This window comes from Folsomia candida, unplaced genomic scaffold (assembly GCF_002217175.1).
Source record: "Folsomia candida strain VU population unplaced genomic scaffold, ASM221717v1 Fcan01_Sc008, whole genome shotgun sequence".
NCBI lineage: Eukaryota > Metazoa > Arthropoda > Collembola > Entomobryomorpha > Isotomidae > Folsomia > Folsomia candida.
The window spans coordinates 1,980,452-1,993,862 of record NW_019091200.1 but is presented as its reverse complement, the minus strand read 5'-3'; the positions used below and the strand labels follow the sequence as shown (position 1 = coordinate 1,993,862).

Sequence of the window (13,411 nt, the reverse complement as noted above, 5' to 3'; positions counted from 1 at the left end):
TCTCATATGCAAAAATCGAAAATATTGTTGTTTGGTTAGGAGCTGAAAGACATGTGATACATACTTTGCGCATCAGTTTTTGACTATATCACAAAATTATTTTGAGAAAATGATGAAAATTTTAGATTGCTAATGTAAAAATCAAAATTGTGGTTCATATGTTGGACATATGTCCGTGAGGATGAGGTCAAAGGTCAAAAATGCGTAATTGTCATATGTGGTGTCATTTTAAAGGAAATTTCAATTAATGCCACTTTTTTATGTTCGGTTTATTTATTCTTTTTAGAAACAAGCTTGTTTGCTCAAAATTCCAACTGAACCATTATGACCGACCAAAATGTTTGCGAATCTATCTAGCTACATAAAGTCCAATGAAGTTGTGCTCAACTCTTCACATTAATTGTGATAATATTCTGCGCATTCTGTGATAAGACTAGCTAAATGAGATCATCATCTGTTTTATTGTGATGATATGACACGCCAGAGCTCATTTATTTCCCATGAATGGTTTGATCCTGCTATCAATAACTTTTTTAATTTTCAAGCTTAATATATTTGTGCCGTTTTCGTAATGGGATCTCCAATAGAAAGTGAGTAAAAAAATTCTAAGGTGTGATTCATAATTCGTGGCACCGTTTTAAAAACGACGGTGATGGAGACAAAACGCGGTGTTTCATAGTTTCATTTATTTCCTGCGGGTTTGCTATATTTCTTGCACTGCAAATCAAGAAATGCAAGAAATGCAAGGTGCAATAAACTGGGAGAAAGTGCATGAAATATGCGTCGTATGAACATCGGCGGGGTGTAGTTTCTTGCACCTTGCCTTTCTTGTAGGTCAAAATAGCTTCAAACAACCAGTTTGTTGCCGTCATTATGATTACCTACACTGGAAACCCTGGTTTAAAGTATTGGTCACTTTTCAGGGTATGGCTATGGTAAAGGGATTCAGGGACGAGATAACTCGTGCTACTTGGACACCACATTGATGGCCTTGTTTTATGGAGGGTCCACCCACCACCGAACTTTTCATATCTACCAAGTAAATCAAGACATTGAGCCCACAATTGTTAGTGCTACCATAACCAGTTTAAGCGTGATTGTTGCCAACCTTCGAAACACGACTCGAGCAGGATCCGAACTCATACAAAATTTGAGACGAGTTTTATATTCTGTAAACTCTAAAATGATTGGAGAAATGATGGGTAGGTGAGCTATTAGCAGAGGGCAGATATGTACACTCATTTTCAACTTTCTCATTTGATGACAATTTTTGATTTTATCCTCTTTGACATCTTTCTGAATTTTATTTTATTTTTGAAGACGTTGAAGAATTTGTTACCACACTTTGCAAGAAGGGGATGAACCTCCCCCCATTTATCCACTATCTTGGAGGAAGTTCTAACTACTACCACCAACTTATACTGGGCCAACCACCATCGCTCTCGCCACCTGTTGGAAAACTGCAGTCCCTTTTAGAAATTAGCTTAAGAGCTCAATCCTTAACCATTGAGAGCGTTCCGGTTTCGTTATTTTTGGTAAAAATGCCACGAGCTAATGGAAAACTGATTGGATACCGGGGCATAATTCCACCTCTCAGCCTACGTGTCCCCATTGGAAGTGGGGGCCACAAGCACCAGGATTTCCACCTTCAAGCCGTGATTACCCTTCGATACTGTCACTACACTTGTTTTATCCGGTCTAAAAAAGAATGGGTGTATTTTGACTCGATGGCACCTGGTGGGCAGCCGGAAGTGCGTAAAGTTTTTATTGTCTGTACCCAGAACATTTTGTCAAAATATATAGTATTTTAAGCCAGAGGCCAATGCCGCCGCGCCGCTAGTAGCATTTTACGTGGCGCGACGGCGATATGTTTGGATTTACCATTCCTACAACATTGTGGCGCCGTGCCGCATCGGCGACGCCACTGAAAAAATTGGCGTGGGCTGTCAAATCGGCCTGCGTTGACTTTTGTTTTGACCTCTGTTCTTCTTAAAAGGGTTTGGATTTCCAGGGCTATTTCACCCACAAAAAGACGAGAATTTAAGTGAGTTCATATGAACATACAGGTTTTTTCAAAAAATTAACTTTTGGCAGGGTCAGATCTTATGTACCCGTCAGGTTATATGTCTGTCTATTGATTACGCTGGTAAAACTTGTCCAACCGACTTGAAATTTTGTACACACGTAGAATACGCTAAATTAGGAAATTAGAATAGGCAAAATCTGTTGAAAATAAAAACGTTGTAGCGGTCGCATTATTCCCAACTCAATTATTAATAACGACCTGACTCGGGCTAAGTAATGCTGCACTAACTGTGGGGTTTTATCGCTGTCAAAATACTTTATTTTTTTAAATCGTGACCCCGATAAAAAGTTAATTTCTTCACAAAACCTATATTTCCGAATGACTGCTGTCCCCTCCAAGTGGAGTCTCTTCTTTTTTGCGAGTGTAACTGCCCTGAAAATTGAATTCAAACGCTTGGAAAAAGGAGCTCAAAATTTTACAAAGTATTTTGGCCCCAATTATTATCATGTCCAAATTTATGCTAATTAAGATCCTGGAAATAAATTTATGTAGGTAGTTTTTCTAAACGATATGGAACAAGAGGTTGATGCCATCAATAGAATGAATGCCGATGATCCGACGCTGTTTGCAATAACTGGTAACGACTCAAAAAGTCGGAAAATGCTGGTAACCCGCCTCTTACCGGATATTCACTTTTGCATCTATGCCAATTCTCAGGACGGAAAAGAATACGGGTTTATTAATCCTAACGTTAGTTGCAAAAAAAAGTCCTTCAATTAGGGCTTGATGACTCATAAGTAGCCAAAATCACCATATTTTTAATCTATTCTCGGTTCTGGGAATTTATTTTAAAATTCTGGATGACACATTTGCAGTCAGTAAGTAATTAATAGAATGGCGGTGAGTTTTTCTGAGCTAGTCTCGACGAGTTGAAATTTTATGAAGGCTTTTAAACTTGAGATCTCCTCCGTCAAAAATTGTCAACGTCTGGAGTGCACCTTTGTTTTTTTAACTTGCCAACTACCTTCCCTACAAATTAGTCGTTCAGTTTTAAAATAAATTCTCAGAGCGGAGAAATAATTAAGAATGTGCTGATTTTGACGATTTTAAGAGATGAGTCAACTAGTCCTATGTTAAAATTTTATACGTACAATTGTTTATGCCATTTTGTCGTAGGTTTCTTCAAATACTCAACAACTTCCACGGCCCCCCACGCATGACGGGACACCAAATACAATTGTGAACAGAAATCCCGTCACCGTTCCCCCGCGATCATCAAGTATTGTTAAACCGAGACAAGCTATCGCGCAACCAGGACCGAACCGAGATCCCAGGGTCGTTCCACCGCAACCTTTGCAACGAGGCGTTGTTAACACGCCACAAACTATGCCGCAACCACAACTGAATGTTAGAAATCCGCTTAAATATAATAATATTCGTGCACGCGCTCCCCTCTGCTTAAATTAAACACATATTTACAACTATTTACCAGTGCTTCGGGTGCAAGTAACCACTTGTAAGAAATAACGGGAAGAAAGTGGTTTCTTGCAGCTATTTTGACCTGGAATTAACGTAAAGTGCAAGAAACTCCTTCCCGCCGCTTTACGGTGCGTGGCTAGATGGCGCATTTTTCTAACAATTTCTTGCACCTTGCGTTTCTTGCTTTTCAGTGCAAAAAACGAAACACTGTTCTTTACAACATTTTATCGTAGGTTTCTTCAAATACTCAACAACTTCTACGGCCTCCCGGGACATCAAATACAATTGTAAACAGAAATCCCGTCATCCTTCCCCCCCGATCATCAAGCATTGTTAAACCGAGACAAACTATCGCGCAACCTGGACCGAATGTTAGAAATCCACCCAATATTCGGCCACACGCTTCTCCCCAATCTCAAATTCAAACCAGATCAACATTCCTATCGAGTAACAGTTTGGCCGCACAATTTCTTACAAATTTTCTCCGTGGTGTGGAACGCGGCTTTACATCAATAGGAGGTACACAGGCGTACAGGGAACGTCAGTATATTACGTCACTAATTTACATGATCAGAAAAATGCTCATTCTTAGACCATCCACCTGATGATTCTGATTACGTAATATTTGGGCGTTCCCACAGGTTCCTATTATTATTTTCATAAAATTGAATCTTAATTTAGTAACGTTATCACGACAGTGCAAACTACCAAGATGATGGAAAATGTGACACATTTCATTACCATTACCATATTCACATACGATTTGAACAACAGCATGGACGAGATTGGAGATTTACGCCGACTTCAACCCGATAGAATGTCGCAAGTTGAACGTATGATGAAATATGATGCTTAACGAGTTGATGACTTATCACCAAAATCGTTAAAATCAACACATTTGTAACCAATTTTCAGCTATGGGAATTTATTTTAAAATTCTTGACAAGTTTTTAGTAAATCGATTTCTCAATAGAATGGCCGTTAGGTTTTTGAGTCCCAATTGTTCTGATTTGATTTGATTTGATTTATTTCAATGAGGCACCCCACTGCATGGGACTTTACACCTCAAGGATAAAAAAGAAAGTCATACATTACACAATTTTCATTTTGCTTGTACATACATATACCAAATGATGATTACGTCATAGAAAATCTTGATACTCATCCGAATCGAATAACTCGAATAATTCTATAACTCTTTTTGTATTCTGGACATTTAAAAAGTACTTCTTCACCTCTTTTTTAAACATAATTAGACTCATCTTTCCATGCTCATTTTTTAAATTTAATGGTAGATTAGACCATGACATTGCTGCCCTATATTTAAAGGACTTTTTGGCAATATTATTACTAATTAAAATATCTGGCTTATAGTAAGTATTATTTCGAGTATTTCTATATATAACGGTGCTTATTGGTACATAATTGGCAAAATATTTGGGACAGCAGCCATTTAGCATTTTAGACACACATTTACACAACTCAGCCTGCACCATATTTTCCGCTACTAACCATTCCAAGTCGACTGATAAGTCATCGGATATAGGGTCATATTTCCCTTTATTGCATACATATCTTGCACATTTTCTGATTACCTTATTTACACACTTTAAATTATTCTTACCAAATAGCCATACAGGAGATGCGTATAACAGACTAGAGAATACCAGTGCATGTATTAATAGTACCTTATTCTTGCGTTCCACGACATTTTTTAGGGGACCAAGTGACCAAAGAGAGCTGTTACAACTTTTTATTACCTTATCACATTGATTATTGAACTTAAGGTCTTCATCCAATAATACCCCCAATAACCTTCTGAACCTTCTTAAACTTGAGATCTCCTTCAAAAAGTGTCGAAATTTGGAGTGTATATTTTTTTAAATTGACAATGACCTGTTGTAAAGATGTAGTCCAGAATTTTAAAATAAATTCCCAGAGGCGAGAAATGATTACAAATGTGCTCATTTAAACGATTTTGGTGAGTTCTACATAAATACATTTACTCTAAAATAAACCATTGCAAACAAATATAACATCCTGCTTACAGACGGACAAAACGATCGCAATAAGCAGCTCACACTACTTAATAATTTTAAATCTTTGTCTTATCTTTGTTTAGGGATCGGTGAAAATAAGGGATTTAAAACCGGAAATGGTTCAAATTTTGCCCTAGAATCCCTACTTTTTGCTATATTTTCGAATACACGGATCAACGATGATGTTTATGTCCAAACACGGTATGCAGATTCAAGAACGCGAACATGTGCTCGATTGTTGGAAGAAGTTGTGGATCAACTGAGGTCACCTCCCTTCTTATGTTCTAAGCGGGCTGTGCCAAATTTAATGACCGCGATGAGGGAAAAGTGTGCAAAATTTCGCGAAAACAATATCGGTATTAACTGAATACACTATTTCACATGTATCATTTTTACATCACTCTCAATAATTTTGTGATACGATTGTTACCGGCCATTATGCAATTCTACCGCTCGGTAACACCTCACAAATTGCTTCCGGTGCAAGTAATATTTTTATTACCGGAGCTATGACATTGGGGGCTGACCAGGATTTAGCCTCAGTATATATGTTACCCTGCGGTGATACATTATTACTGAAGCGTTAGAATTTCTGGCAGTAAGAATCATTTCACACAATTATTGAGAGTGTATCCGCAAATTTCAGGCGTGGATAAGACATTGTCTCTCCTTTTCGCGGAAGTATTTGCAACTGTTCCATTTATCCAGTACGTGACCAGCGGAGCGTTTATTCATCACTTGTTTATAGTCCAGACAGCGACCTCATCATCTTCCTTTAATGGGGTTGCGACCTTGGATAAGCTTTTCCATGAATCAATGATTTGTCAGAATTTGCGAATTGTAGGAGTTCCTAATCCTCAATTGATTATACAAATATCAAAACCAGCTGGCAAAATTATTGGTCCGAGCTGTATTGTTCCTAGCATCGCTATTAATCTAGCATTGGTTCATCAAGGTAAATTTAGCGTGTTTATATTAAATATGTTCAAACGGGATGTTCAAACGGGATAACAAAGGAGCGAAACCACCTCAACGTCTTTGTCATCAAAACGGTCACGTTTATTTTGTGTGGCCTACTGTTCAGCCAATATTAACAATTCAAAATAATCTGAAAGGTTTCCTGGCAAATTATTTCTTCTTAACATTTTACAACCAAATAACCTCTCAGAATTTTTTAAGGAATTGAGACGAGTTATTTATATTTGCTGAACAGTAAGGTCCATTAACGAACAGACAGACGGACGGACAAATCATTCCCATAAAGGGGTTTTACGCCTTAATACAAACTTTCAGAGTAATTTTGCATCTTTAATAACAGCAATGCTACATTTCAGATGGAAAATCCGTACATCTGCAGCTGTACGCGATAATATGCGCCAGATGGGATGAGCGTAATACGGATAGCTGCGATTTCGTGACATATGTAAAATGGAATGCGGATCAATTAAACGCTTCTTCCGGGAAACATTGTTGGGTGAAAATGCGAAGAAACGGAACAGCTTCGTCCGTGAAGCCGTGGCCAAAATTGGAGAAACTTTTGCAAAATGGGTATAATTCAAGGGAAATGGAGAAAATGAGAACTTCCGGTGACAAGGATTGCAAAGAATTTATCAAACTATGCGAAACTGTCCATTTATGTTTTTATTTGCCAAGTAACCTTTATCGGTAGGAAGTATCTGCATATCAAAACTTGTCAATTATTATCTTACAAAGGGGGCTCAACCATGTTCAACCCAGATTATTTTTTAACTATCTTCTTTTGAAAGAAAAACCATTTAGAAAAAACATTTACTGCGACACGTGTGCAGATGCGCAAAATTCAGCGCGTTACGGGCACCGCAAGTTTGCGAAGACGATGGGGTTTCAAATGGAATCTGTACCTCGCGATTGCACCTCTGCCTTGCAGCGTCCCTAACAGTGTTAGGCTAACATTCTGAATTTTGCGCATCTGAGCAAATGTCGAACTACTTAAATGTTGTTTCTCAAGGATTTCTCTTTCAAACAGCGATAGACAAAAAATAATCTGGGTTGAACATGGTTTGCGCCCCCTTTGTTAGTTATCTTATCAATAGTGATTATTACCCGAGTGAAATATTGCAACCAATATTAACTTAACCATAAACAATTTCACTTACTTTAATAAAGTATACATACATATTCCTGCATAAAGATGACATATTACAATTAAAAACATCCACTTTAAATCTGATTTAACGAAATGGATTTTTTAAAACAACAAATCCTCAAGAAAATCGATTATTTGTCTCAATCTACAAAAAATTTCCAATGGTTTTTTAACCTACTCGTAGAAAATGGCATACTCCGCGACCACCTTCACTATGAAAATTTGGTAAAAGATAAAATTTAAAATTTCCATTTTTTTAAGATAAGTATTGACCACACTTCTTACTTGCAGTTTCTCACTTGCAGGTACAAGAACGTGACCCCGTCGCTAAAATGCGTACACTCTACCTTGCCCTTTTGGACAAGAGGGTGCACATAGAGATGGAAATATTCCTCATACTTCTCCGCCAATGTCGGAACGAGCATTTACTCCCCTGCTTTACTGGAAAAATTCAGACCAAGCCCATCGACGTTAATCCGGTGAAGCCTAAAAATGTTCAACTTAACTCCACCACGTCCACCACAAAGTTGAACCAACCGAAGAAAAAGGGCGACCCCTTATCAACCTGGAAACTACCCCCAAATTCTACCAATCAACCATCACTTGAAGACGCCCAAGTATTTCTTTGCCTCGCAGGACGACGCGGGGCTCTCCACGTTTATCAAACCTTGCCAAATTTCGCGAAAACACTGACCACGATAAAGCTCAAGTACTGCGTGCTTCCTTGGTCGAGCGTGTCGGCTTTTAGTTCCTGTGTAAACCTCGAGTTTTTACAGCTGGATAAAATTAAACTTTCCGATTTCATTCCATGATTAAATTAAATCTTTCCAGGGTGGAGATGAACGAGGCGGAATTTGCATTGGCGATGAAGACATTTCCATGTCTGAAACGGCTTGCGGTCACAGCCTGTCCAAACACCGTGGTCAGCATTGATTCGATCCCGCTCAGTGTGAAATCATTAGCATTGAATGTTAAAGGGGTCTGGATTTAATTTTACGTGATGGATATACGCAAAGGGAATTCTGGAGTTTTCGCAATATTGGATGCAAGCAGGCATGTACAAAACCTTGGAAAGAAGTTCCTTTACGAAGACTGCTTTATCTGAAATTCGTATTTAAAAAATCGTCGTTTCTTATTAAATCTCAATTATTTATTCTAATTAAATTATTCAAGACTTAAATTTGCACCCTCTTTATCAATGCTTACCAAAATTTCTTGCACCTTCGCTAACCCCCTCAAGCAAAAATTTTTTCAAACGATCAAACTCTTTCAACTTTCCAATTTGATTGGAGCCCTGATCAAAAACTTCAACAATTTTTATTAAATCAACAATATATTCAAAAGTGGTCGATCTTCTGCTTTCAAGAACATCCCGGAAAACCTTATTTCCCTGAAATAAGGAAAATAAAATTGAAAGGCGGCTGTCAAATGCCATTTTTTCAATAAACACTAATAAACCGATAAATAATAAGAATTGTGCGTTCTCAAGTTAAGGTGAATACAGTGATGATATAACGGTGTGTTGCAAATATTTGTTAAGAGCATTCGATCTATGGGAACGTCCATGTATTACGTCAGGGATTTTAAGATTTTAAGATAATCCACCCACCGCCTTCCTATTCTGTTCCTGCTAAGCTTAACAAGAATATGACAGGCGACCCAAAACCACCCACCAACCTTTTTTATGACGTAATATATGGACGTTCCCTATGTGGTCGTATTAAACATGAAGGTATGCACAGATAGTAAAAAGTTGATAACGAATGTATGTGTCCATCAAACAACGTGAGCCATGGTATCATCAAATAAATTTACTGAGCATACTTGAATTGCAAATTTGTTGCAGCTGTTCAGGGCTGTGGTATGGGCGTCGTGGAATAAATCTGACCTTGCGCATTTTTCGTTATTTCAGGTATTGGTTTCAAGTTGGTTTGCAGAAGAAATGAAACCCGAAAACGCATGCTACAACGCGTTGCAACGGGGTGAAAGTTTCACCGTGAAACCCACGGAATAGGTGTTAAGTGGTGTTTATGCTTCACGTCATCGTCACGTCCTCCTTCAAATCCGATTTTTTGATTGGCTGAACCTAATTATCACTACGACAATTATAAATTTTAACCAATCAAAAAATCGGATTTGGAGGAGGACGTAACGATGACGTGAAGCATAAATGCACCTTTATGTGGGGCGTATTGATTGATCGCTCACCTCTTGTGACCTTTGAGGTCAAAATGGAGGTTACTATTGAATCCAGGAGTAAATATCCTAATAAATCGACATACATATGCATATGACCCTTAAGTGACCTTTTTGACCTTGACGGGTACGACCAACAATGCAAACCTGCTATGTGCTTTTGTCGTCTAACAGGTCATTACCTATTTTGTGACCTAGGAGGTTTTAACGTTAAAAAAGTTGGTGAAAACCGCATCTCAAAACTCAGACTTTCATTATACAGACGGACAGAGGAACAACTATTGACTACACATACATTCCCATAAAATGGGTTTCAAGTTTTCAACCCCTACTATATAAGTGGCAAATTGGTGGTAATAATCCTGGTTTGGGCTATGCAAAGCGGTACTGCAATGGTCTCAAAGTCTATGAGCTGTCAACAAATGTTGGCTCATAATTAATTTTAAAATGAAGGACGAAGTAATCATGCGAGCTTGGGTTATCAATTACATATTTGTGATGTTCTGTATGTATTCAATGTAGTCAATGAGGTGCAAACTAAGATAAGCACTCCATTTTGCGCACATTTAGATAACTTCACATACTTTCATTAGATCCCATGAGTGACGTCTGTGCAAAATTATAGCTTTTTCAGGAGTTAATTTCTGAAAATTTGAACTTTCTTCCTAATTTTTCATGTTTTACCTGTATGCAAATTTTATTCCAAATTTCAAGTCCATAGAATAAGTTTTACGAGAGGAGAGGCATCGTACGTCACTCCGTCATGCAGACAGACAAAACGCGTCCATGTAAGGCCTGGATCGGGCTAAAACAATTTAATTCTTGGATTTGGCCTAATTGTTTTCTGTTTACTGTTTACTGTTTACTGAAGTATTAAAAATAATGTAACACACACACAGAACTTGAGAGCAACACATTCTCTTCTGCTCTCTCTCTATTATTTTTTGTTTTAAAAAATTTGGGGTTTTTTCGACACCCCCAACGCTGTAATTAGTGTCATCCTCTCCCTATTGACCCCAACAAGATAGTGGTAGATGAATTTTTTGACCTCGACCGTGTTTGACCGTTCTGTGCAACTTTTGGATTTTCCAACTGCCGACCTCCCCCCGTTCCTGCTGAAGTGGACTGTTCCAGATGCAAAATTCTGCTCACTCTATTCCACCGTACTTCTTCTGAGGGGATTCCCGCTTATACACGGAGTGTCCTCTACGCCCCCAAGTGCTCGGTCGGAGTTTGAGACCGTGCGGTTGTCTGCGGGCTGGCCGCTCTGTTGCACGTAAAGTGCCTTCTTAAGGCGAGATCTGATCCTTTATTCTAGATATCTGTTCATTTATGGTTCACCTTTTCACTGATTATTGTATGGTTTTTTGTCGGGCCCTATCACAATATGACAAAACTGATGACCGTCGATGAAGCCGTAATACTCGCGCATCCCTCAACCAACGCAATAGTCCTGACAGGCGGGATGGCAGATAAGGAAAACAGCGAAATCTACGACCTACTTAATTTCGTATACTGGGACGACGACCAAGCTTTGGGACCAGACTGTCACCTCTGCGGACAGGAAATCATCGACGTCTCAACTCCTTTTAAACACAATGGAACAAACTACACAGTACTTTTTCAAGATGACCTTGCCGAATCTTGTGCGAATAGTGGAGTATTGCAATGTGTATACTGTTTAAATTTCTTTCACAGAAATAACTGCAATTTTAAACTTACTGACAAATCTTTTTGCAACGTATTTGTGTCTAAAACCTGGTCGTGTCCTAACTGTGTTCCCATTTTCAAGAGCAAATTAATCGTAACAAATAGCAATGATAATAATTTTGTTAATTATGGCAAAGTAATGCGCAAATTAGTGAAAATTTTGAATCCTTTATGCAGTCAATACAATGAAATAGTTCACACAATTAATTGTTTCAACCATAACTACGAGTTATGTATAAGTAATTTTAAACAATATGGAGTAGGATAAGAACATGAGCATATCCTATCTGTTTGTATATTGGCCACAATGCGGACTTTTTAACATGGAATTGTATTTTGTTTTATGATTATGATCACTTGATTATATATATTACCCGTCTTTTTATTTTATTTTTTTATTTTAGTTAGATTAGATGCTTTAAAAAATATATATTGCTACTTGTGTCATGGTGTGTAAACCAATTTGTTATGAATTGATCTCTGTTGACACGTGAATAAAGGCTTAACAACAACAACAACAACAACAATGTAATATATATGCATAAAATAAATACAAAACAGCGTTGAGCGTTTTAATGAGGTTTTTTATTATCTATTAATAAACTATTTTGCATATCTTTCCGTCCACTCTTGTGCAGTTTGACTGTACTTGATCCTATCATTTAGGTACAGTTGAGCCTTTTCCCAGTTGTTGGGGTCATCCGGATTTGGGGCTGACAAAAGAGCGCAAATAGCAAGCAGAATTTATTTCACGGAAATGTTACTTTTCCAACTTTTACTAGGATTCAAGATATCCAAGCAAATGTATCCATCCTCAGCCACGTTCATGTGGAATATTTTAGTTACAAACGTAACGTCTGGGGGTTTTTGAGGATAGTCAGCGGGAAATTTGATATTAAGCTTAAACATTCCCCCCTGATAAGGGCTGGCCGGAGGACCGAATACTGTTGCCGTCCAGTCCCGCATGTTTCCTTTGTTCGGACCTGCGTTGCACAGGGCCGGGGGAGCTCTTTGCATTTCTTCGAAGTCCTTTTGAATGCGCTCCATTTTCTGGAATTTTAAATAAAGTTTTTAAATAAAATAGTTTTTTAGACAATTAAGAAATGGTTTTAAGTAGGTACCTCTTTTGCTGAATTGCTAAGATTTTGAGTCAATATTACAGGGTGTTAATAAAGTCCGATCCCATTTTTCCTGTAAAAAAGTGAAGGCTAGTATAAAAAAAAACTACCCGTGATACTTACAAAAAATGTTCGACATATTTACCTTAGTATTTGGTCTTGTTACCATTTACTTTAACCATGCCCTCAACTCTTTGTTTAAGGCTCTGTGCTAATTTTTCCAATGTGCCTCTGGAAATCGAATTCCATACATCTTGAACTTTTTTTTACTAGCTCTTCCCTCGTCCGGGGTTGTGGCTCTTTGTATACATTTTCCTTAAGTATGGACCACTGGTTCTTCAGGGGATTCAAATCTGGGCCGTTAGCGGCCCACACCCCCTTGCTCCAGACCGTTGAAACTTGCGTCTTGATGAGACTCAAACTCGCTTTTGCTGTATGGGCTATAGCACCATCCTGCATGAAAACTATTTTTCTTTCATTCGGAAATATTTCCTTGTTCCCCATGCTATCGAAATAGATAGGTAATATTTTTTCCATATAATGCTTTGCATTGACTGATTGGCCTTTTGGTATGATATGTAGAGGGGTCACGCAACGTGCACAAAATCCACCCGCTACCATAACTTTAAGCCCGAATTTTGGGATCGCTCTTGATGGTACATCCGATTTGTTTTCTGTCCTGTAACGAACATTTTGTTGGTTCAATTTTGGATATAGT

At 38.1% G+C, this 13,411-nt stretch overlaps 1 protein-coding gene and 1 long non-coding RNA gene across 4 annotated transcripts; one reads left to right on the top strand and one right to left on the bottom strand.

The window, feature by feature from the left end:
* Nucleotides 1-473: 473 nt before the first annotated feature.
* Nucleotides 474-8,862, top strand: LOC110853403. Of its 3 annotated transcripts, none has more exons than XM_022101665.2 (12): nt 474-590; nt 924-1,202; nt 1,321-1,751; nt 2,579-2,776; nt 3,203-3,433; nt 3,739-4,024; nt 4,204-4,338; nt 5,628-5,900; nt 6,191-6,499; nt 6,879-7,894; nt 7,975-8,424; nt 8,501-8,862. In XM_022101665.2, the coding sequence occupies exons 1-10, from the start codon at nt 572-574 to the stop codon at nt 7,211-7,213; spliced, it is 2,496 nt and encodes an 831-aa protein (XP_021957357.2). In that variant the 5' UTR covers nt 474-571; the 3' UTR covers nt 7,214-7,894; nt 7,975-8,424; nt 8,501-8,862. The 3 variants fall into 3 exon arrangements, with proteins under 3 accessions (XP_021957357.2, XP_035710449.1, XP_035710450.1); XM_035854556.1 differs by having other exon boundaries at nt 7,961-8,424; XM_035854557.1 differs by lacking the exons at nt 7,975-8,424; nt 8,501-8,862 and having other exon boundaries at nt 6,191-6,251; nt 6,879-7,073.
* On the bottom strand, nt 7,167-9,727 carry LOC118436441. The gene is made up of 2 exons (XR_004835451.1): nt 8,876-9,727; nt 7,167-8,770 (listed from the first exon to the last, which is right to left on the bottom strand). It is a non-coding gene; the product is annotated as an uncharacterized LOC118436441 (long non-coding RNA).
* Between the last annotated feature and the right edge of the window lie 3,684 nt (nt 9,728-13,411).

What these genes read in the sequence shown, in the direction of transcription:
- LOC110853403 (XM_022101665.2), top strand. An exon ending in AATGATTGGAGAAATGATGG is followed by an intron (nt 1,203 to 1,320) that starts GTAGGTGAGCTA and finishes TTATTTTTGAAG; the next exon opens with ACGTTGAAGAATTTGTTACC. An exon ending in TGCCGCAACCACAACTGAAT is followed by an intron (nt 3,434 to 3,738) that starts GTTAGAAATCCG and finishes ATTTTATCGTAG; the next exon opens with GTTTCTTCAAATACTCAACA.